The sequence below is a fragment of the Phalaenopsis equestris genome, unplaced genomic scaffold (assembly GCF_001263595.1).
Source record: "Phalaenopsis equestris unplaced genomic scaffold, ASM126359v1 Scaffold000002, whole genome shotgun sequence".
Classification (NCBI taxonomy): domain Eukaryota; kingdom Viridiplantae; phylum Streptophyta; class Magnoliopsida; order Asparagales; family Orchidaceae; genus Phalaenopsis; species Phalaenopsis equestris.
Window position 1 is genome coordinate 77,210,695 of NW_018164444.1, and position 24,472 is coordinate 77,235,166.

The window sequence follows — 24,472 nt, forward strand, 5'->3', positions numbered from 1 at the left end:
TCAATTTTGAAGCAAAAATGTGAATTTGTGTAGAAGTGTTTTGGTGCCTAAGCGCCAATAAAACAGAGAAGGCCGTGCCTAAGCACCAGAGACCCCCCGCTTAAACGTCAGAGGCAGTTATTTAGTCATTTTATTCATTTGACCAAATTTTGAAGAGATATTTGAGGCACCTATTGGCTAAAGAGGGTGGTTATGACCACTTGGAATGAAAATATTATTAAAATACTTGTGAAAGGAGGCATCCCTTGGAGAATACATTAAATTTGGACACATTTTGAAGAATTTCCAAGGCACCTCTTAAGAAATTTATAAAAGAAGGAAGTTGAGACATATGAATTGGGTGCTTGAAGAGGGAGAGAGTGCTGAGTCCTGAGAAGATTGTGGATGATCTTGTGGAGAGATTTAGGCACCACAAATTTAGTTTTTCCTTTTTGTTTTTAGTTTTTTTTAGAGTATAGAATGTTGTAAAAGAGAAGACATTCAAAGGAACTTCAAAAGTTTGGTGGAGGATTTGAGATAAGTTTTTATCTTTATTTTTAAACTACTTTTGGTTCTAATCGAGACTTCTTATTGATTTTACAATGATTTCTACTTTTAAACAAAAGTGTGGTTTTATTTTCTCCATGGATTCTGAGTAGTTTTCTTATCTTTCTCCTTAAAATGATAAGTAATTCATGTGTTTGATGGAAGTTGTGGAGAGTATTAATCTTTAATATTGAAAAAAGTTGTGATGATTTAATTCCATACACTTAATTTACTTCTTGATTTGGCCTATCCAGATGTTAAAATTTGTTGTTAGAACATGTAAGAACCGGGCTGGTGTTGTCTCAGTCAACAATTGGAAAGAATCACATGAGGTTGTATGAATGAGAATGTAATTAATATGATTTAATGATAATAAATAGGGAAATAAATTTTGAAGGGTATAAAGTTAGAGGACTTTAATGTGACAGGTTAAAGGCCCCAACTTGGTTTATTGTTTTAGGTTCTGATACGAGATGTTAGCCCCAGGTGGAGGGAATCGAGGGAACTCTAGAGTGAGAGCTGGTATCTTCCCTGCCTAGCCGGTCTTCATAACTATTCAAACTTTGAATTAACCAATGTTTTTTATAGCATCATTAGCAAGGGTAAAGAATATTATCACTCCTATTTGTCACAACACAATTTACATACTTCCATAACAAAATTCCTATACTTATTACTGATTCAGGAAAAGGAGAAAGATATTTTCATATTATGCTTATTTCTTTTACATAAACTCAAGTAATTTAGGAGTTATTAGTGTTTTGTCAAAATATCAAAAATACCAAAAAAATTTGAATTTTAATTACTGTCAATTTTGAATTTTAATTACTGTCAATTGTCAATTTATCTATAGTTTAAGTAATTGTCTTCTTGAAATAGAAGTTTACTGTTTGAAAGTGCATATTGCCAATTTCCCCTTGAGATCAATATTCGGGACTTAATATTTCTTGATAACGATACGTATACTTGCGTAGTATCCTAATATATATATATATATATAAATTAAAGAGTTCAATTCTTATTTTCTTCAGGATCAAGTTTTTAGTATTGTTGTAAAGTAAAGAAATATAAGTGAAAATATAATCGCATACATTGTTATATTGTTGCATTTAAGCAGTTTCGGAATCACCTACCAATCCTATAATTACCTAGCACATGGATTATATCTCCATAAACCTAAATTTCATGGAGCGGGAGATGCATGACCTCCATGATCAAACCCACTTTCATGCTTTATAGTAGCAATAGTAGTTTGGCTATCTGCACCAATATTTTGTGACTCAATAGGAGCTGTATCGACAGGAACAACAGAAATGGGGTTTTATGTTGTGTCATTCCTAGTGCCACCAACCTTTTAGATTTATGGTGAGGGATTAAAGGACAGGACGAGGATGAGGAGGATAATTGTGGAGCGAATACTTGTGTCGCTGGAGCCTAGTGTGATTTTTTTCCTTTTGCTTTGTCATGTTTGATACGGTTGTGTTCATGAACATTCTTGATGAATTGTGATTTTTGGTGCTCGACATGGTTGTGTTGTATATTTCTTGTCATGATGTTTCAGAATCTTGTTATGTTTTATGAGATTTGATGTTACACTCAATATATCTTATTGTGACGTGTCTTGTTGGGTCATGCCTTTAGTGTGATGTCTTACTAAAATTGTTGATTTTACTTTTTTTGTGATATTATATTCCCTACCATTACATGTTATACTCTTTTTCCCTATTTTACTTGACATACATAGGATACAAAACAAGTTTGGGGGAGGGAGTGATACATGTACACTTTCCCTGGGGTGATTCAGATAACTAATCCATATGATGTAGTCCGTAGTAGTTGCTCAGAAAAGTAAATCTTATAATTTGACAAAGTGGTTTATTATCTTTAAAAGTTGTGTGAATTTTCATCAAGGGAGTAGGCTAGATTTAGTTTCATAATAATTTCACTCTTTACTTTGATTATTATGGCCTATAGCATAAAAATCCTAAGACAATTGAAATAGAGTGATTATAAATAATAATAATTAATTAGAAACCCTTTAAGCCCTTCAATGATCATCTCAAATAAATTAGTTGAACTTAATTATTTTGATGGAGTTATAACATTTAAAAATGCTTAAGTGAGCAAGGATTAATAATAAAGGGAGATTCCACAGTAAAAATTATGAAAACAAATGCTTAACCAAATATTATAATTCTTAGTGAAGAAGTAAAGAGAAAAATAAAGAAGAAAAGGAAGAAAAGAAAAGAAAGAAAGAAAAAAAGATTTAGAAAGACTCCGAACAAAACCAAAACTTACTAAGAAGAAGCTTGAGGTAAAGTAAAAAAATTAAAAATAAAAATTGGTGTATCATTCTTCTCTTACTTAATAGGACTTAAGAACCTTCTCAAAGGAGCTCTTATATGTGAAATTAAGGAACTTTTTATTGTTTGGGTGATAGTTAATTTACTTAAAAAGATCATTGGTTAATGAAACTATTTTTATCACGCCAAATTAAGTGTTTCGAGGGTTTTTATGCTAAAAAAAGTTAATTAAAGGAAAGTTTGATTATTTGAAATTAATGAACACTCAACCCCAAGACGTTATGTGCCCACTTTTATAGGAAATTATTAGAATTTATTAAAGAACAAGAGACTACTCGTATGAGAGTTATGAAATCAATTTCATGATTAGATGTGAGATTGCTTGAGAGCAAGCAATGTGTAAGTTTGTGGGAATTAATGTTAATCAAATTTGTATTTTTTTATCATAATTTCCATGCTTTTCTTTTGATTTTATAACGCCTTTACACATGACAAAGGTATTTTAGCTATTCTTTGTAGGTTACAGGTGTTTGGCAAGTTTTAAAAAGACAATATATAAAGTTTGACCAAGATATATACCGCATAACTACACTAAACAGTGGCAAAATTACATTGTGTGCTCAGTCTGAAGGAGCATAGAATGAGCAAAGAAAAAGTTAAAGTTGCATGGCCTCTCAACATTGTCTGTAATAACCATCGCACAGTTAACGAACACAATCACAACCCTTAATTAATGTTCACCCTTTTTACATCTTAGATTTTCCTCAACCACCTGTAGTTTCACTGACAGGCTCTCATTTAGAATAATCGATATCACTTTTTTAACAGGAATATGATTTTTAATAGTGCTCACGGCAGAAGGTCTTGAAGTTTGTGAAGAATCTTCTCATAGGATTTGGACCACACCAGGTCCCAAATATCTTTGATCTTAAAAATTCAAATGATATAGTTATATCTATTGTGATATATCCTTTTTAAGATTTTATTAGGCATTATTTTAGTATAAAAATATTTCTATTCTTGAAGTTGCACTCAAGCCAATCTTTGAACCCAAAGCAATTCTCAATCTTATGCTCTATTAATCCATGACATGGGTAATATCGTAGACGCTTTTTCATCTCTACCCCTTCAAGCTTTTTTGGCTCTGGTAATTTGAACTATGGGTTCTTCACCAAGTTCTTGAATAATTTGACAATAACCTCACTCTTAAATGGGTAGTTGATCCCGGAATATAGTTGTGTAAAATTTATAAAGTTGAATATGTTTTACAACGATGCCAAAAACTTAATGAGGTATTATATGAATAATAACGTTAAACACTTAATGTTAGGATTCTACACAAGTATACACATCGTTATCAAGTATTATAAGACTTTCTATTTAAATCTCAAATATCAATCCTACGAAGAATGTTTAAATTTGAAATGATAAATTAACTAGAAAATTCACAGAAATTAAACGAAATTACTGTCACTATTTTTGAATGTTTGAGATACTATCTGAACTAAATTATTAACTACTGGCAAAATTTAAATGCAAAGTTTAAAACAGTAACTACTAAATTATGTTTGTGTGATGAAGTTTTCTAACATGAAAAAACATCTTTCCCACTATAATAAATTTTTGGTGAAATAATATGAAATAATTGATTTAGATTTGTATTGTGTCTAATAGAAGCAATTATAATTCTCTACCCTGATTCAGTGTTATAGAAAATCATTGACTAATCATTGAGCTAATCTTAGGTTTAGTCCCTAAAACCATGATTAGGCTGGGAGGATACTGGCTGTCACTATAGAGCTCTCACTTCTCTTCACCTGAAGGCTAATGCTCACTTTAGTTATTAAACACTAAGACCAAATTGGGGATTTTAGTCTGTCACCCTAAAATCTCTAATTTTACACCCAACAATGTATTTTTCTTTATTTATTTGCACTTAATTGCATGAACAAAATACTCCTCCTTGGAATTAAATGTGATTCTCACTCTGTTGTAGAACTCATACTCCATTTCCATAATCATATGTTTCACAACATATTTTAACAATTCAATTGGTTAGATCAAAAATTAAATTAATAACGGAGTTGAAAAACCATCATAATTTATTTTATATTTTAACATTGACACATCCAAATCATCTCTTCATTTCACCATATCACAGAGTAGGGAGAAAGATAAAGGAAACTACTCAAGTTTCATGAGAAAGATACAACAAAATACAAATTTCAAATATAAAAGAAAGTTCATACAACAATAATAAACAAACAACACTTATCCAACACTTATCTTAAATCTTAAATTCTTTCTCAAAGCAAATCCCTTGTAGCCTCACTTAGGAAATGTAGGAAGAAGAAATCTCTCACTTTTCTCCCTCTCCAACACTCTTAGAGAAGAATTCACACAAACTCACCACTAAAACTCAAAACTTTAAATAAAATAAATGAATAATGGTGTGGAAGGCGTGTAAAGCGGTTGAAGAGTGCAAAGGGGTGCGAAGAAAGGTCGAAGGGGGGCTTTTCTATTCAATTTTGGCTCTAAATAGAGCCTAAGGTTGGTTTTCCAATAGGTGCATCCAAAAACTCTTCAAAAAGCATCAAAATTTGTTGAATCTTCTAGAAATAGGGCTTGCACCGACATTGGTGGTCATTTAATTAGACTGCGCTCACTGTCAAACTCCATTCTGGCACCGTCGGCGCTGAACATTTTTTCAAAAACTCCATTCCATTCTTTTGCTTCCTTTTTGCTCAAAGTCCTAAAAATCAACAACCTGTAAAAAAACATGAAAATACCTTCCTTTAAAGTGCAATGTCATAAAAAATGAGTATAAAATATGGGTCTAAAAATGCATATATTTTTGGTGTATCAAAATCCCCCAAACTTAAATGTTACTTGTCCTCAAGTAACTCCTTTACTACATAAAAATATAACTAATGGTACAGATTTTAACTTATAGATTTTAATATTTTAGTCCACTAAATACAATAGCATAACTTAGGAAAAATATAAAATAACTCCAATTAATATTAAATGTATAAGAATATCTAGTAGTCAAGTCTAAGATTTTTTATTCTCTATTCTTTTCAAGGAAAATTGCAAATTATTTATATTAAAGCCACTTAGAATATTCATATGAAAAAGAACTTGATAAAACTTTACTAGTAAATATGCTAATACTGAAATTTAAGTTCAGAAAATGTAGTCAAGCCATATTCTTTAAGTTGATTTAAGTGAAGCCAATTTTTAATTAGACATCTCCTTGAGCTTCTCCTCACATTTTTTTTTTCTTTCCTTTTCTCCTCACAATTTTTTTTTCTTTCCTTTTTTTTCTTTTTTTTTCTTTTTCAGGATCATTTTCAATCATTTTTCTTTTTTTTATATGTGAGGACTACTATATTTGGATAGCATTTAATGATTTTGAACTTCACTATCTTCTACTTAAAGTTAAAAACTTTTCACATTCATTCACTTTATAAATTGATATTGGCTTTAAGGATTTTTTATAAATTTTTATTCTTTTCTTCTTACATGAATCTATAAGATTTTTAATACTTCAAAAATACAAATTCATTTACTTACAATAGAAAAATATAGTCTTATTCTCTCACACCATATATCTTAATATCTAAAATTAACCTTTATTATTGAAAATTTCTACTTATTATTATTGAAAATTTTTAAAATTTTTACTTAATTTTACTATATGTTTAGAAACACAAATATAGTTATCTAAAGTTGATATTATCCCACGACCTAAATGTAAAGAAAAATGCATATATTTTTGGTGTTTCAGTAGTCATGATTCATGTGTACTTCAAAAGACATAAAACCCTGACCATTTAACCTTGGCTAACCCTCTTGTGACTCTTGTTGTTGATGTGAAGCCTACGTGATTGATATTGCCTTGACTGATATGTTTATAGTTTTGTTGTTGCTATTGTTGATGTTATTGAAAAGACTATTCAGGCTAAATTTGTAGTCATTATTTTTTTTTTCCTGCAGCTAATATTATCCCTGACTTCTTCTAAAATACATTATGTAGCTTTTGCCTGTCTGACTTTTCAAGAAGAAAAGTTGTTGGCTTTTTTAAAGCAACTTGACTGCCTTGCTAAAGAAAGTCTTTATATTAAACTATCTCTTTAGCAAAAACCTATTGGCCTGTGGATACTCTTGAAGAGAATTTCTATTGAATGTTGCTTTTGAAGCTACAATTTTCACTTCATGCTTAGATTCCTCCATCATAGAATGTAATCTATTAATTTTTTAAAAGATTTTTATATCTCAACAACCAAATTACTGATAATGATATGACATTGGGCATTAACAAACCTCTTAACAAACAGGTTCTTTAGTTCTATAAAAGTCTTGACTGAATTGTTTGGTAACACAATAAATTAGTTAAATGCCACTCTAGCCAAGCTACTGATAAATTGAATGAAAAGAAGAACATCTCTTTTCCCATCATTGCAATAATTGACTCAAAAATATGCAAGGTGTTGACAAGGGTTATTTGTTTCATCAGGAACGGGATACAAATCCCATAAAATATTTTACTACATCAAATATTTTAGGGTATGGTCTACCCTTCAGAATAGATGCACAACACTTTCTTGATATAATGCTCAATCATATACTTTTTTTCCTTTATTGTGGTCACTACCATCACTTTATTGGCATGCTTACTTTCCTCAATGATGGAAAGCTTGAATTTTGTTCTCAATTATTTGTCTAACCTTAGGTTGATTCACTTTAACGGGATATACCTGAGGCGACGATGATAAATTGTGCAGAATAATTAGAACGATCATCATCTCTTCAATCTTATTTTCAAAATGAGTGATATGCCTTTAATAATCGTTGAGCAGACTCGACCCGGTCTCCTCTTCATTTATGATTGACTGATGATCTCAGATAAATCACATATCTTTATGATATTTACAATTGCATGATCTTCTTCCGTGATTTCATCCAAGTCATCATAGCCTTCTTTGCAACCGTTTGCTGGGTGATTTCCTCAATCGCCGTTGAATTAGTCTCCTATTCATGACAATATCAAAAGAAAAAATTTCTCAGAATAATTATACGATTGTCAGTTCCCTCATTATAAATAATCTCTTTAGAAGAAGGCATTGAGACAAAGTAATTAAGCATTTACATGAGAGAACAAATATGCGACTTCCAACTGCATTTATTGCTTGATAAATTCACAAGACATTGCATAAAAAAAGATGATCTGATTGTAACTTACACCATCCAACATAACAACTTCCTCGCTCTCTATCTGAAGCAACACATCGCGGTCAGCGTAAGTTCTTCATATATAATAGCTATTAAGGAGGGTTTTTAGGAAACTACTTATGGGCTAGTTCAACTAAAATATATATATATTAAAAAAGTATTTAAGGGTTGGAGTATTTCTAATAAAGAGATAATCTAAGAAGCTCTTATTATAAAAAAAATGACAATTTTCAACAATGCAAATCTCCCAACTTTCGAAGTTTGCTAGCTTTTACTATTGTTAGGACTATATGGCTGAGCCCAATTGTAATAGACAAGCATTTTGTGGAGGCGGCATGGCAAAACCTTTTTTTTTAGTATATAAAGAATATAATGAATATATTTATTCAATTATAATCATTATGAGTCACATAAAATTAAATTATTTGGGTTACTATTTGCACAAAAGAATTAAGGAGAAAAGAATGATTTGCTTGCATACCACTCAAAATTTTTTTATTTATATATCTAACACCTAAATTTCAATTTTTATGGATATGCCATGCTTAATTTTAAAAGTTATGGTGAAAGTTTAATATAAAAAAAATTAGTAATTTAAACATAAAAATAAAATTTATATATATATAAAAAGATTTACTTTTTACATAAATATATATAACGCTGCATATTCAGATCAGTTGGTCGGACATCTTCTTATCAGTTGTAAGTTCCCTCTGATCTGGTCTGGGGTTCGAATCCCCCCATGCATAAGAGTGTGATACTTGAATTATATGCGCATGAGGGATAATCGGAGTCGTATTATATATATATATTATATTTACCTCATAAAAAAAATTCAATTTAGAGAGGAGTTCACATCCCAACTCGAATCGATAGGGTACCTCTGGATTCAGCGCGGCTGTTGCTAAGGAACCGCAACTACATCGCCCTAATAAATGATTGCCAAAATTACGTTATAATCATAAATCATAAATCATAAATCATAAAATACAAATATAACACGGAACATTCCTGCGCTTCTCCTTCCTCCTTCATCCGTCCTCCTCCTTTCTTTTGAGTCCTGCCTCCTTCCTCCTCTCTCTCTCTTTTTAGCAAGAAGAGAAACATGGTGGCGACGAGGAGTTCAATTTCTTCTAAGCGTTCTCATTCTTCTCCCTCCACATCTTCTTGTCCGAAATCCAAGCGCTCAAAGGTGCGATTTTTGTTTTGCCCGTCTTTTTTGGATTTCCATTTATGGGGGTTAATCCGTTTGATTGATTTAATTCGTATAGGGAGAGGAGGCGGCAGCCTCGTCGTCGGAGGATCGCGCGAATACGAAGGAGCTCGCGGTGACTTGCGATGCGAGTCAGCCAACTGGAGATCTGGATGTAGATCTCCTTGTTGATGCTTCTGCTAATCCAGAGGATAAGCGGGCAGAGGGCGGCTCGGAAGAGAGTTCTACAATTAATTTTTCTTCAAGAGGTCTCATCTCTTAGTTACCCTAAGTTGCATGCTTCTGCTTTTTCGGCGGATTTTGTTGTTTCTGGTTTTATTTCCAATATGTTTTTGCCTCCTGATGATTGCTGCTGAAAATTGAGTGATTTCTGATTCTTGGAATTTGGGATGTGGCAGAGACGGAGCAATTGATGAAGATGCTGCCTGCCTTGGAACTGCCGACGATGAAAGGGAAGGCCTGGCCGCAGAAGGCAGCCTGGGCCAAGCTCATATCGCAATGCTCCCAGGTTCTTAATTTTTAATTTATTTACATTGTTTCTTTTGTTTTGCATCAACATAGCTCTGATATTGAGTGTGTCTGTTCTGTAGGGTTTTCAGATATCCCATTCATGTTTTTATGCTTCATTTCTTTCTGTAATTAATTAGATTTTTTTCATCTTTCATCTGGAAATCTGACCTTAGACTGTAAATTGCTTTTTGTCCATTTAAGACATGACATTTATGGCTGTATGGCTCTGACTGCAACTCTGATTTATGGAGACGGGTTACTCTCTGTCTTGATTCACTTATGAGCTGACTTCAAGCTCGATTGTAGCATGGTTTAGTTAGTGAAGAAACTTTTGTAAATAGTTGTAGTGTCTCAATATTCTTCTTCAACTGCTCCAGGGCTAGGAAATAGAGGAAGGAAATTGTGGATACTACGCACAAATTGATTACTTTTGTACAATCAAGTTTTGGTTGACATGTAGCAACATTATATAAGTTGGTTATCTGAAAATTAGTATTTTGGATTTTAGAGATCTAAAATACACTTGATTTAGATTTGAAAAGTGATTTTAAATAATCCTTCATTTTAGAAGAATTTTGGGAAATTGTTACAGAGTATTTTTAGGAGTTTTTTTAAGAAAGGTTTAATTTAAGGGGTTTGTTATGTTTGATTAAGATTTCAATTATGAAGTGCGATTAAAATGATTTTTAGGAGATGAGGGGATTGGTTACCACAATAAATGCAATGCAAATCTTTAACAATAAAAGCGATGAACTGAGTGTTGGTGTGAGAAAGGAGGGTTGTGGGCCTGAGTTAAACATTGAGGAAATGTTTTTGCATTTATTTGACTAGGGTTTTAACATTTGAGTAGGTGAGGTATGAGCATGTTTGACATCGATCTTGGGTTCCTAGACAACGAGGAAAGATCAAGGCACATGCTAGGAGAGCTGTAAGACAAGAAATGCATGAGGAAACAATGATGGCGGTCGAGAATCCAATGCAATCGATAGCTGGACAACAACCGGATGGCAAAAACAGTGAGAAAAGGCTAATGGCATAGGAGCTCTTCGGATGCCTGTGAGAGTTCACTACCTAGATCCAATTAGGTAACATGCACACTACCTAAGAGTAGTAAATGATGCAATAATCCAATAAGCGGAAAACTAGAGAAAACAATCTCTAATGCGTAAACCAAAATTAAAAGTGTTCAAACATAAGTTAGTAACATTTTTAAATATTCTAAAGAAAAATAACTATAATTTCCCTAAATAAGGTAAATAGGACTTGTAAGGGGCTGACCAGCCCATGGGAGCCGTGATTGCTTGATCGATCCCTTACTGGAGAGCCACTTTGTATGAACGCTTATTACCTCAGAATTCTTCCAAGATAAGACTATGATGCACTTCCCATGATTAGTGAAGAAATGGGTTTTGTAGTCTTCATGAAACATGCAATTGCTGTATTGTCAAGGAAGACTTAATAGGAAGTGATGAGCATCCCGCATCATACCACACATGCTCCTAGGACTTATCTCCAATAGATAACTCAATTAGGTATCACCTATCAACAATGATCTATTCCTCACACTTCAACCATGTCAGGGAATTTGATTGGGTGTGTTTTTGTGTGACAAGACTCATTTTATTTGCCATTTTGATAGGCATCAAATTCTCATTATTGCATCCTTCAATGATAAGATTGTTTCTTTCATATTGTCACGGGTACAAAATATGTTGTTGCAAACACACTGTTGGTGTCGCTTGGGCTCATTCTGAAGGATCCATCAAAACACTAACATCTTTGCTTTGTAGTCACGAAGCTGATACTTTTATCTATCATGCTCATTTTTGGCTGTCATGAGTGTCACTGTTTAATGCTATTGTTGCGCCCTTAATGAAACTGATCACTACTGTGTTTGGACAATTAGATACTGTTTGTACAAAATTATGACATTTTGAGTACTTACTAGCTGGAAGGACTTGGTTATGCTATGTCCACCCTCATTTTCTTCACCGAGTATTGATCTCACATCACATGGGGCTAATTTGAGTGCTTTGGCACGTGTACTCTTGTTGTTTAACCCTAGGTTTAAGCCTTATTTGTTGGGTGTGGCAACTCCCATGTGACAATGTTGTTTCTCTGCTTTCAATATTAGGGTTGTTGATTAAGTGGGAACCAATGCTATTATAATTGTACCACATCGCTAATAAATGACTTCAGTTCTTCAAGATAAATTACAACAAGTAGCTCATTTAGTTAAAAAATCTCGCATTTCAGCATGAGTTATTTAAATTCAGCTATGTTCTTTCCCAGATAAATCTTTAAGAACATACCATGTAGATAATGTAGGGGTAGGTATTTATGCTGCATTTTTCTCTTCATCCTAAACCACATAGTGATCTACTATTTTTTTTTTGTTCTCGGAGACTCTTTCAGATTTTCTTATTGCAAAGAACCACTCTTTTTAAGTTTGATGACTATTAGTTTGATTCTCTTATATTATGGAACACTTTTGTAACTAAATAATCATTTCATAGTCTTGAGCTATTCATTGAACTCATCCGGGTTCACATGTCTGTTAAAATGTGTAAATTTGATCTTCACCCCAAAAGGCATTGCCTTTCTTTGATATTCAATGCCAAATTGTCGGGGCATGGTTCTTCTTTATTGAAAACTCTATGGTGAAGAGATTAATCTCCTTCTATCGACTCAGTGAGTGATCATTAAGATTGTAGGTGATCTCTCTGGATTATTTTCTTTTAAATTTGGCAAGCCTATGTGTAGCTGGAGAATTTTCCTATGCATATTCTTCATCATGAGTATTTTGACACCCCTTTGTGTCTTTCTACTTGGCGGTATGGTGTTTCTTTCCCCAACTAGGGTTTCAGAGAATTTTTTGTGGCTGAAGCAATTTGGGATTAAGGATAGAGTTAGGAAATAGGCATTTCGTTGGGTAAATCAACTGGGTTATCTGGTTTTTTAGGCTTAGAAGTATGGAAAGATAAATCCCTAAAGATTTATGGTTTGGATGACTTTGATACAAAATGACCCGGATCTAGGATTTCTGGACGGTTTGAGAAGATCAAGGGATGGGTTAAGAGAGCTTTAGGATAAGAAATGAAGGGGAAGCAACAATGGTGACGTAGAATATGTCATAACTAGCAATCGGAAAACAACGGGGTCGGCAGCAAGGGCTGCAGTTGTAAGTTGTCTTGTGACGTTTGAGAGAGTTCATCGCCTAGATCTAATTATGTTACAAGCACATCATCTGAGAGGGGCAAATGATTCAACATTATGATAAAGGGTAAACTAGAGAAAACAATCTCTAATGCATAAACCAAAACAAAAGTGTTAAAAATAGAAGTTAACAATGTAATGAAATGTCCCATAGCACAATTACCCTAATTAATAACTTAAATAATGTAAATAGGATCCCTAAAGGGGCACGACAAGCCCATGTGGGTTGGGAGTACTTGAACTGGTCCCTCTTTGGGCTGTTTCCCTATTTCGGGTCCTCTTAGTGGTGGATAGCGGGATACCAACATCAATGTAGGCATTGAGATGCGAATAAATCCACCAACAACTTAAAAATGAAAAACTATTTGCAAATACAATCAAGAATTTCATGGATGCCTTGGAAGTCATCTTTAGTGTAACAATGGTCTCACCTTGTTAAATTTTTTATGATGATTCACTGGTCTGAAGCTGGGCTTTGGCACCAATTGTTGTAGAGGGATGCATGGAGAGATTTGTGAAATTTGTGAATCAGGGAGGGAGAAGTCCGAGAATGATCAAACATATGGAGGGATGCATGGAGAGATTTGTATCTCTCTCTCTATATGTGTGTGTGTGTATATGTTTATTTATTTATATACACACACACACAATTATACATAATATAATAAGCTCAAGGGCTATTATATTAAAGAGGAAATGATACAGATAAGGTGTATGAGTGAGCTCAAAAGTAGGCGCCAAACTCACACAGTACAACACACAAAAAAAAAACTCAAAACAAGAGATGGTACATATAAAGTAAAAAAAAAAAAAAAAAAAAAACTCAAACCACCAAGGCGTGGAAGTAGTTAGGGACAACTCAATTTAGTCCTGCCTTTGCCTCTAGTTTTCGGAAGGGAGCCGACTAACAAATTAGTGAGGTGCATACCATTACCCGAAGTAACCAATGTATTATCCATTAGATTTCTTAGCTCAAGTAGATCTCCATTCTTCTTCTTCTTCTTCCTGGAAGTGTAAACCTGACATTCTTCATTCGAAGATTGATTATTTAGATGAGGTGGTAAAGCTGTAGCAGAAGGATTGCCAACTGTTGTATGCATAATGACTTCTAGTATATGTGAAGTATGAGTTGTCACCTCTACACCGGATACTTCCTGAATATGGAGAGCTACAAGGTTCTTCTAATTATCCGTCCGAACACTATACTATGCGGTAATTCAATATAGTTTTCAATAGAGTTTGAAGGTGTAGGTTGCCCAACAGAGCCATCCTACATCACATCAATCGCAGAAACAATAACAATATTGTCAGGGGGTCCACAGGAGCAATTAGATCAGTCACCAAATCCTGTATTATGATAGTTTCCTCCCCAGGTGGAGCAGAGCTGTCCAGAGCAGTGTGGTTAGACCCCTCCTTATTCACTTGAACTTTAGATTTCAAATTAGGATAAAGCTTGTGACATTTATCAAGGGTATGCCCAAACTTCTTCAATGGGTACAATAAGGAGGTTTGTTTTCCACGACGATTTGTTGCCAATATTCATTATGAGTTGTGCCCAACCAGACTTAAGTAATATAATGTAATGTAATATCCCTTTCCGCAAGTATTCTGGCCACTATGGGTAGATCTAGCTTCATAGGGTCTCCAAGTATGACCCCAATAGAGTAGAGAACATGATGATTAAAAAAAATGCAGCTTAAGACCAGGTAGACTAAACCATACCGGTATAGTGAGAGTTTCACGATTTAGGTCAAAATCAGGAGACCACTTGAGTAACTTCATTGACTTGCCTGCAATATTAAGATATTTTTTTAGAGAAAATCCGGGTGTAGTTTTCAGCCATGGTTAGTTGAATCAGCACTGTCTCCCATCCATGAGTCCCACTTTCCACTTCTTAAAAAAGGGCAATCATGTGTATCATCACGACAATCCTTATAGCTTGAGGGGAAGACAACCGCTGGCTCCACTTGAGGATTACCCACCACGTGGGCAAAGTAGGCTTTGCCAGTTTCAGAAGAAGGAGAGAGCGCCATCAAATCTGTCAGCACCTCCTACTGCAAAGCTGTCGACGTTGAAACATAAAACAGAAATGACGTAGAGGTGGGAGAGAGCTGTCGAGCTGGGTCAGTCGTGGCGCAACTGTCGAGCTGGTCGGAAGCCCTTTATCCTGCAACGAAGCACCGCAAAAGACGAGCCAGACGAAACAACGCACAATCGCTGCAAAACGAAGCAGACGCGCGAGCTCTTCAACCAGGTGAAGCCGATGACGAAGGTGAAGCAGAGGAAATTAGAGTACGGCGCGAGTGTGTGTGTGTGTGTCTAAACCCTATATATATATGTTTGTATGTATGCATGTATACATATGCGCGCGCGCACACACACATATATATATATATATCTATAAATCTAATACACACGAAATGATCATAACAAAATATAGGATTTATAAAACATTTTTAAACGTTTTTGTGATGTGTGAAAATTGAGGGATAAAAAAGTCAAGATTTTTAGCCTTTTTATTTTTCATAAAGCTTTCAATATTACACAAGATGCTCTATTTTGCACTTCTTTTTCAGAATATATTTCTCTGGATAATTGTATCAATAATGTAGGAATCAGTGGTTTTGTTGGAAATTATGTTTCCTTGCTGCAGAGGGAGGCATTGATTGAAGGAGTCTAAAAGTTCTTATTAATCTTTAAGTTTAGAGCGCAGGAAAGCCTTTGACTTATTTTATGTAAAACAAGTATTATATATGGGTACTCCCTGCTCTGGTCAAGGTTAATTAGATGATTCAATTGGAAGGGTCAATTTCTATTAGCGAGGATGCTTCACAATTGGTTTGCTCAGCATTGTGTACGTGGAAAGGTTTTTTATTTTTTTTATGGCTGGTTTTATGAAGGTTCAGTGGTTCCAATATATCCTGAGATGACTCACAACGCATCTAAATCGGTTGAATATGTTTTGGAAGTAGAATGTAAATAAGCTGAGAAGAATTTTACCTGATCAGGTTATGCAGCAAATAACGATAGTTCCAGTACAACTATCTAACTGGATGCTGTTCCACTTGAAGGAACTACAAATGCTATGTTTCACTTGAATAAGGTATGCGAGAAGATCAAAACTTGAGTCAACATTCCAGTAGCTGAAGTTCCATTGCATCAAAGTATACCAATTTGTCTCATTTTTTGTTGATGGTTGTTGAAGGATGCAATGATTGTGGTACAATATTTTACAAGTTTTGGATTTTACATGGCGTCCAAGGGATGTTGTTGTGAAGAAAAAACATTGAGTTAATTATTATTTATAAATAATCCAGCCTTAACTCAGAGTTATGGGTTCCCAGTCCATCTGAAATTTACTATTTTGAATGTGTGGAGATATTCGTGAAATTGTAGAAATGTTGCTAGGTGTAAGGGAATGAATTTCATTGTCAAAAGGATAGCATGGAAAGAGTAATTTTGCTAGAGCTCATTTGGGATGATAATATGATGGAAGATAAATCCTTTAAAGAAAAGGAATCGTATTTTTACAAATTGAACCCCTGAAGCTAAGGAAATTCATGGTGAGAATAGAAATAGTGTGATGTTTGATTGGGAAGGAAGGGGAGGTTAATTGAATGTAAATTTCTGTGCAAGGCAATTCTAGGGAGACTGCCAGTGGTGAATTTACTTAGAGATAATGAAGCTAGAATTCATCCTTGCTTTCTATGATTATTTTATTGTCAAAACTTCTATATTTATTGAAATTTATGTGCTCTTATGGATTCAAACATAGGTGGCAATATAGATTTAAAAATTATGCGTAGAGGGAATGCATTATTTTTTAAAACAACTGGTGTGGAGTGGCAAACATGTTGATGAGGGAGGAAGGAAGGTAGGGTTTGATAAGGTTAATAAGGCAATGTTTGACTAAGGCAATGTCTGACTATGTTTCAATAAAATGTGACATATTTCGAAGGAAGGTAGTGCAATTTCAAATTGGCTGGTTAATGAAGGGTATAAAGTTGAAGGCTTCTTTGATTTTCAGTCTTAGGATATTCAAAGAAAGTTGGTTGAAATTTTTAGATTGGATTGATGGAAGTATTCTAATATCTGGTGCTAATGGATGCTGCAGTGTCGTTGATAGTAATTATGTTGAAGGCTTTTTATTTAGTTGAACGTGTAGTTATTTTACTTTTTATTTGCACACATGTTGTGTTGACTTCTTGTAATGACTTTTTTAAATGGAATAAATGTTAGAGCTTTTCCACGGAATTTTTTTGGTTGAATGTGTAGTTATTTTACTTTTATTTGCACAAATATTTCTTTTTTGGATTTTGTTGGTAACTTTTTGTTGTAATGACTCTTTTTGATGGAATAAACCATGGATGTTTGCCACAATAGATGGATTTAGAGAACAAGGGTTTATGATTAATTGATCTCTCAAAGTTGAGGTTGTTTAAGTCTTTACTTCTCAAAGCAAGGGCATACTTTTTTTACTGAAATTTGTTTATTGATGATCATAAATCCTCTTACCGTGCTAAAATCTTGATAATTTTGATTATATGATGAATTTCTTCCATTGGATACATTGCATGATATAGTTCCCAACTTTTTTTAAAATATTGTATTCTCATAAAATCTAGTTGAGCTAAGTTCGAGTTAAAGAATCATTTCCTCATTTTATTGTGGATTTTTTTCGTTATACTGTTTAAGTGGCGGACATGGTTGGAGGTTCTTGTTTTATCATCAATGCTATGCTAAACTGGTCTTGTAGTGATATTCAAGGGGCAAAACCACAATATATTGTCTTTACTAATTCTAATGGAGGGACATAAGGCTCGAATGACTCCTTGAAAATGTAGGTGATTGTTCTTTAAAGCTACCATCTTCTTTATCTTTGTTTTATTACGGTAGGAGACATTTTGGGAAATGTTGAAATTTATGGTAGGAGGCACTTTGTGAGAAATCTGGATGCGAGTGTTATTTGTGTTAATATATACTTGGTAATTGATGCCTTTATTACAATGACAGCAAAGGTATTGGGTGGCTTTCTTAGAAAATAAGAATTTTAGGGAATAACTTTTAACTGACTATAGTATAAAATATTTGCAGCATTGTAGCAAAACTGACTATAGTATAAAATATTTGCAGCATTGTAGCAAAAGTTGTGTCAGAAGAGAAGAGTTGAATAATCGTCATCATCTTTATCATCATCTTTTGCCTTATCCAAATTATTTTGATCCATAGTTGTAATTCATTTCTTTGCATTTGATGTAAGTTTGCTGTTAAACTCACATTAGCACTAAATTGTACTCATTCAGACTTAAAACTAGGCATGTCATTGATTTGTAGTTATCGCTTCACCTTTCAATAATTATTTAAATCTATAAAAAAACACCTTTAAGATTTATGAACCTTTTAAATGGCAACATGCTGGCTAATGCTGTTACTAGTGGAGGCTGAACTGATGTCAGTCATCACCAGACGAGTTACAGATGCAAAGTTTAACAGAAAAAAAATGGGAGAGAGAATTTAGAATGGCTCTTCTTTGTTTCTTTTTTTTGTTGCTTGTTTTGGTTGAGATAGTTAGATAAAATCTTGTGAATTTTTTGCTTCTGCATGTTCATTTATGGTTCTTTACTCAGATTGACTTTAATGTGAATTTCCTTTTACTGGGGGTTTCTTTCTTGGAATATTTTCTTAGAAAATTTACGTTTTGTTTTGGTGGAATTAGTTGGGAAATAATTGTGAAATCTATTATTTTCTGTATTAAATTTCTTAGAGTTATTTACGCCGCAGTGTTATATGATGAAATTAGACAACATTGTTTCAGAATTTCTTAGTTTTTCCATCTATGCTTTGCAGAGAAGTGAATTGATGACCCTTTCTTTGGTTTTGCATTGCATACCTTTTTGTTGAATTACCAACATGTTCTATTTGTATCCCATTTTTAAGGTCTTTCAGCTCCCTGTTTTAGAGTAGATTTATCTGTAAAGGAAAAAATATAGACGTGAATGTTTAGGAAATTTAAAAGAAATTGAATTGATGGGCATGAAGATAATTTTTATATATCCACTTTTGATCATGTATCTTTTGTAATTATTTGATTTGTTACGTTCCTATATCTGGATGTTTATATCAGACATTCATCTATTTTCACATCTGATTGAAAAAATTTAGTTGGCTTTTCTAGCAACTATGTTGGAAATCACTCTTGTCATTACTTTCAACTCTTATTTCTCTCTCGTAGGGTGTAATTGTGAATGGAATTCAATATGGAAGCAAATCTGGGGATGCATCAACTTTCGCCGGAGCATCCATACTTGCCTCCTTATCTAATCCGAGAAAGGGCGAGGTCACTCGAACTTCCCCAGCATTTAATGGAGAAAATGAACTGGAAAGAGTTGAAACTGCTGCTTTGACTTCTGCTCCCATTGCATCAGGCTCCATTCCAGGATCTGATTGTGATTTCCATTTGAGGGATAGTACTGACCAGAATGTGGTTGCTATTGCTGATGGAAATAAGGCTACTGCTGTTGTTCCTGTTGATATCGCTTCTACCTTGGGCGTTGATGCTTATTTCGATGCAGAATTGGTGAAAAGACCTGGCCCAAATATGGAGTTAAGGCCACGTCTACGAATGCTTGAAAAATCTTCTAAGGCTGAACTGGATTTGAGCGGTAATCTATTCAGAACTTCTGAAGTTCAGAGGGAGCTCCAGAAGGATGTTTTAGGTTCAACAGCGAATTTAATCAGTTCCAGATCCCAAAAATTCAAGGAGCAGCTTAAACATGGAATTCTTAGCTCTCGTGAACAAGTTTCTTTTGAAAATTTTCCTTACTTTCTGAGGTGATATTTATTTTAAAATTTGCTTTTTTTCTTTTTCCGTCATATTTCACCTCCTTTCTTTGTTAGCCATTAGTCATGTTTGGCGTACGGGACATTTTTATTTGCTATATTTACTTTTTTATTTCTTGGAATTTTAGTTTCTTCAATACCTTTGCCTTTTACTTGTTTTCTGTATCTAATGTTTGCCGTCTGTATTTTATTATCGCAATAATGATGTCTAGGTTCAGCTTTTTCAATACAACAAGGGAAATTAACTAGAATTGCTGGAGTGTAAATGAAAATGCAGAATATCAAATACATAAAGGACTGAATGGTAAAGAAGTATCTAATAGCATGGGAGAATAACAAAGGAGACTAAAATCTCAATTAGATCACTTGGAGTTTTGTGAAAGCAGGATAATGATACAACAACAACAACAACAACAAAACCTTTATCTCACTGAGTGGGGTCGGCTACATGAATCCTTTTTCTCCATTGCGTTTTATTTAGTGTTTACACAATGATCAGAATGATTCATGTCATAATTTTTTTGACAAGTTTTTCGTTAGCTATCGACTACCTAACGCAACCCTCCACTTTTCACATCCGGGCTTTGGACTGACAATGACAGTGTTAAAAGCAAGATAATAATGATATATTTAATTTTGATTATGTTCCAGTCAGGTTAAAAGTATTTATAACCTTCATCAACCAGCTTGTCGTCACCCATATTGCTCTCATTAAATTTTTTTGATTCTTGAACAGCATGATCATATGCATCTTCACTAATGTGAGGAAGGGGGGAAATAGCCATAAATCGATATTCAAAATCATTGATAGCATAAGATGTGGAAGACACGTGAATAGGGCTATCGTGGATGAAACCTTAAAGCACTGAAAAATTTTGCTCAAATATTTTACAAAAGGGACAATGTGCAAGCATCAAATAATTCTTTCAGCCAATAACCACAAGACTTTGAGTTAATCCATAGCTCCTTTTTTCAATGGTAAACTAAGGACCATTTAACCAAAATTCAGCCAACGTAAGTCCTCAGAAGTTGTGCTGAGGACCATTTTGGATCAATTTTGTATAGTTGATGGAATAAATTGGAGAAATGTGAAACTTTGGGGGGTTAAATCGACCACATATTGAATAATCAGGGAATTATTTTTGTGTTTAACTTTTGTAGATATGTATGATGATGCATTGAATAATATTAGAGGTAGTAGCAGAATGATTACAAAGTTTTTCATTACATCAGGGATCAACTTCCACTCTATATCTATCTTATTGGAACGGAGATTTTTTACAAATGATATTCAAATTAGGGTGCATTGGTCCATGTTTTTTTCCTATGACAGCTGTAATCAGGGATACTTAATTTGAAATGTGGAAAGTTAAAAATTTGAAAAACAAGAGAGAATAATTGACAGTGTTAGGAGGGACCTTTTCATAAATAATTAATTATTAGATGACATCTTTTCTTTTATTTTCTCTTTAAAGGGTAATTTAGTAATTAAATGATCTAAGAATTATTTGGGTTAGCTTGCCTATAAATATAACTTCCTTTGGAGAGAATGGGGGTTCTTTTGGAGAACTTTACTTGAAGTTTTCCTTTGTTGCAGGGAGGATTCCATTTCCTGGTTTGGGGTAAATTCCCCAAGCTAGGAGAGGTGAGAAGGCTAGGGATCATAGCAACTTCTTTACCTACAAACTCTAGCTTGGCCCTATCGTCGCAATTTCAAGGGCCTCTCTACCAATTTGTTGCAGCAAGACATCTAAAACAGTGCTAGAAAAATTCATTCAAGAAGACCGGTGGTCATGGTGGAATCCAAGATTCCGCCAAAATTGATGTGGACACTCAAAAGTTATCTTCTGGTGGCTGTCCCATACAAGCTACAGCAGAATCTAGCTCTGGAATGGTTCCCAATCCTTGCATTGTGGCATGAAGAGCCTTTGGAGGGCTGTCCATGAGTCCCGTAGAAATTATTCCATAGCAACAGCTGTTTGGATTTTATTCCATGGATTGGTGGAAGTTGGATAATCCAAACAGGAAAGAAGTTAAGAATTATGATTGCAATCAAGAACGACTACTTGAGGTTGAAATATAGTCTTTCTGGTTGTTGGAAACGTGCAATCTATACTGAATTCCAACAAGAATCTTTTTCCTGTAGCTGACCGATTTCTCCCTGGCTGTTTGTTGGAAGACTGCAGCCTGACAAAAGTCCATCTAGAGTTTATTTTATTTTTTAAATAACTTTATCTATTTTAGTCTTGTATTGGTGTCAATAATGAGCTTTGAAGTATTAAAACAAATGCAAAGTATATGATATCAATTTTAAATCGGTTTGAGATGATAATGTTATACCCAGGTGTGAAAAGTTCAAATCCATTGGCTCTATTACATAGAGGAGTGAGGATATTGATAATGATATAGATTATTGAGTTATGAATGGATGGTTAAAGTGGCGAAATGCATTTTATGTCATGGGAAAAGATGGTACTATGGATGCGAAGGTAAGTTTTAAAAGCTTGTATTTTGGTAAACTATGTACTATGGATCTACGTTTTGGGTAGTAAAAAAGTGGTTGAGGTAGATGCAGGAATAAATATATTATGGAACGGTTAGGCTACCATCTATTAAAGATTTGATTATTAAAAATAAACTGAAGTTGCTTGGACATGTATGAAGGGTAAATATTTCACCCATTATATTGAAACATAAAGTTTCGTAAAATTTGAAAGGAAAATGCAGGAACCTATGGTAACATGATCAGCAGTTGTTCAGAATGCTTTATGAACAAAGGGAAATGAGAAATGGATTATAAAGGGAAATGATTTAATGCCCCTTGCAACACTTAACAAAGGGAAATGAGAAATGGATTATAAAGTTGACCCGAAATGGTAGAAATAAGGCTAATGATAATTATAGAAGTCCAGTTTTTACGTGGTCTGTGACTCTTTTCTACTGAATAATTTTCTTTTGTACCTGCAGCTGAGTTTCCTTTTTGTCAGTTAACAAGTTTAAAAAAATTGGCTCTTGGATTTTATTCTGATGCTTTCTTTCTGCAATATTTTCCAGTGAAAATACAAAAATTGCTCTCTTATCATGTGCATATATTCATCTGGAACTCAAGGAATTTGCAAAATATTCTGCTAACATTTCATCCTTAAATCCACGCATTCTACTTTCGGGTCCTGCAGGTATGAGACTAATCTTTTATTTTCATTTTGTGTTTATTCTTTTCTAACTTTTCATATTTATCTGAGTAAAAATGTCTGTTGAGCATGTAGGATCTGAAATATATCAAGAAAGTTTGGCAAAGGCACTCGCTAATCACTTTGATGCTAGATTGCTTATAGTAGATTCCTTGATTTTACCGGGTGTAGGTTTTCTCTAATTCTCCCCTTGCAATATTATTTGTGCTTACTCTAATTTTTCCCTTGCAATATTATTTTCCCATATTTCTGTTCAAAACTTATTGATGTATTTTACTGTAGCCCTTCCTCCTGTTTTCTATCTCGCATTTATGCTTGAGCATGACATTATATATGCTAATTTTTTGAAAAGTATGGAATATTAATCTTATAATAGAATATTTTGTCCTGTTACTCAATAGAAATTGATTTCAGGTTTCATCATCAAAGGATTCAGAATCTCTTAAAGAAGGTGGGAGAGGCGAAAAATCGGGTGGTTTTACCAAACAGAGATCTACATTGACTGATACTGTTCATCATAGAAGACCAGCGTCCAGTGTAGAGGCTGATATTGTAGGAACATCTAGTTTAAATTGCCAATCCTTACCAAAGCAAGAGTCCTCAACAGCATCTTCAAAGAACTACACTTTTAAAGAAGGTATCTACCTTTAGAAGGTGTAGTGATGTAATTACATTTTTGTTCCACATACATTTGTAGCCTAGTCTTTTTAGAAGAGATGTCTTTGTTAGTTTTCCATATTTGTATATTATGCCTGATTTAATTGTTTTATTTTCTGTAGTTTCTCCGCTAAATTTTCACCTCAATGATACTCATTTTTTTTGTTGATTGTGTTTTTTTTTTCTAAAGGGGATAGAGTAAAATATGTTGGTCAGATGCTTTCCTCTGGACTGCCTTTTCCATCTCAGAGGTATGGTTTAAGCTTTCAATGTTACTCTTTTTAACTTACAGCCTGATGTACTTGATAATCAACTTTTTACTGTTTAGCTTTTTTTTTATTTTTTTAAAATTCTTCTTGAGTAGCTTCTATATGCATCAGAAATTGAGTTGCAAAAGACTATCTGTCTTTGGTGGGTACTATTATAGCATTGAAAAGGAACCATTATCTTTCAGGAAATTATTAGTTTCGTGTAAATTTTATTTTGGAGTTATGGTGATTGATCATGATAAAAAGGAGCATTATGTATATTTTCAGTTTTCTTTGCTAGACCTTGGTGAACAAACCTTAGTAGAGCATTTTTTTCTAAGAGCATGGTTGGTCCTGCTTTTTATTTGTGGCATTTATTTAAATTTTTCTTCACATTGAAAGCATTCTATATAATCTACTGGGCTAGCCAGATTACTAGTCTTTATAACATTCTGAACTCTTGGAGCTTGAAATCATTTCAATTGCTTGTTTTGGATAATTGCATATTTACACTTTCCTTGAAGGTGTATGCTC

At 33.8% G+C, this 24,472-nt stretch overlaps 1 protein-coding gene across 1 annotated transcript in view; it reads left to right on the forward strand.

The window, feature by feature from the left end:
- Window positions 1-9,064: 9,064 nt before the first annotated feature.
- Window positions 9,065-24,472, forward strand: part of LOC110023815 — a 71,689-nt gene continuing 56,281 nt past the window's right edge. Inside the window, exons 1-8 of the mRNA XM_020723423.1 lie at window positions 9,065-9,255; window positions 9,335-9,524; window positions 9,675-9,784; window positions 19,235-19,833; window positions 22,897-23,018; window positions 23,109-23,200; window positions 23,448-23,670; window positions 23,881-23,941. Of these exons, the coding sequence (XP_020579082.1) occupies window positions 9,169-9,255; window positions 9,335-9,524; window positions 9,675-9,784; window positions 19,235-19,833; window positions 22,897-23,018; window positions 23,109-23,200; window positions 23,448-23,670; window positions 23,881-23,941 (1,484 nt within the window). The 5' untranslated portion in view covers window positions 9,065-9,168. The remainder of the gene's footprint in view (window positions 9,256-9,334; window positions 9,525-9,674; window positions 9,785-19,234; window positions 19,834-22,896; window positions 23,019-23,108; window positions 23,201-23,447; window positions 23,671-23,880; window positions 23,942-24,472) is intronic.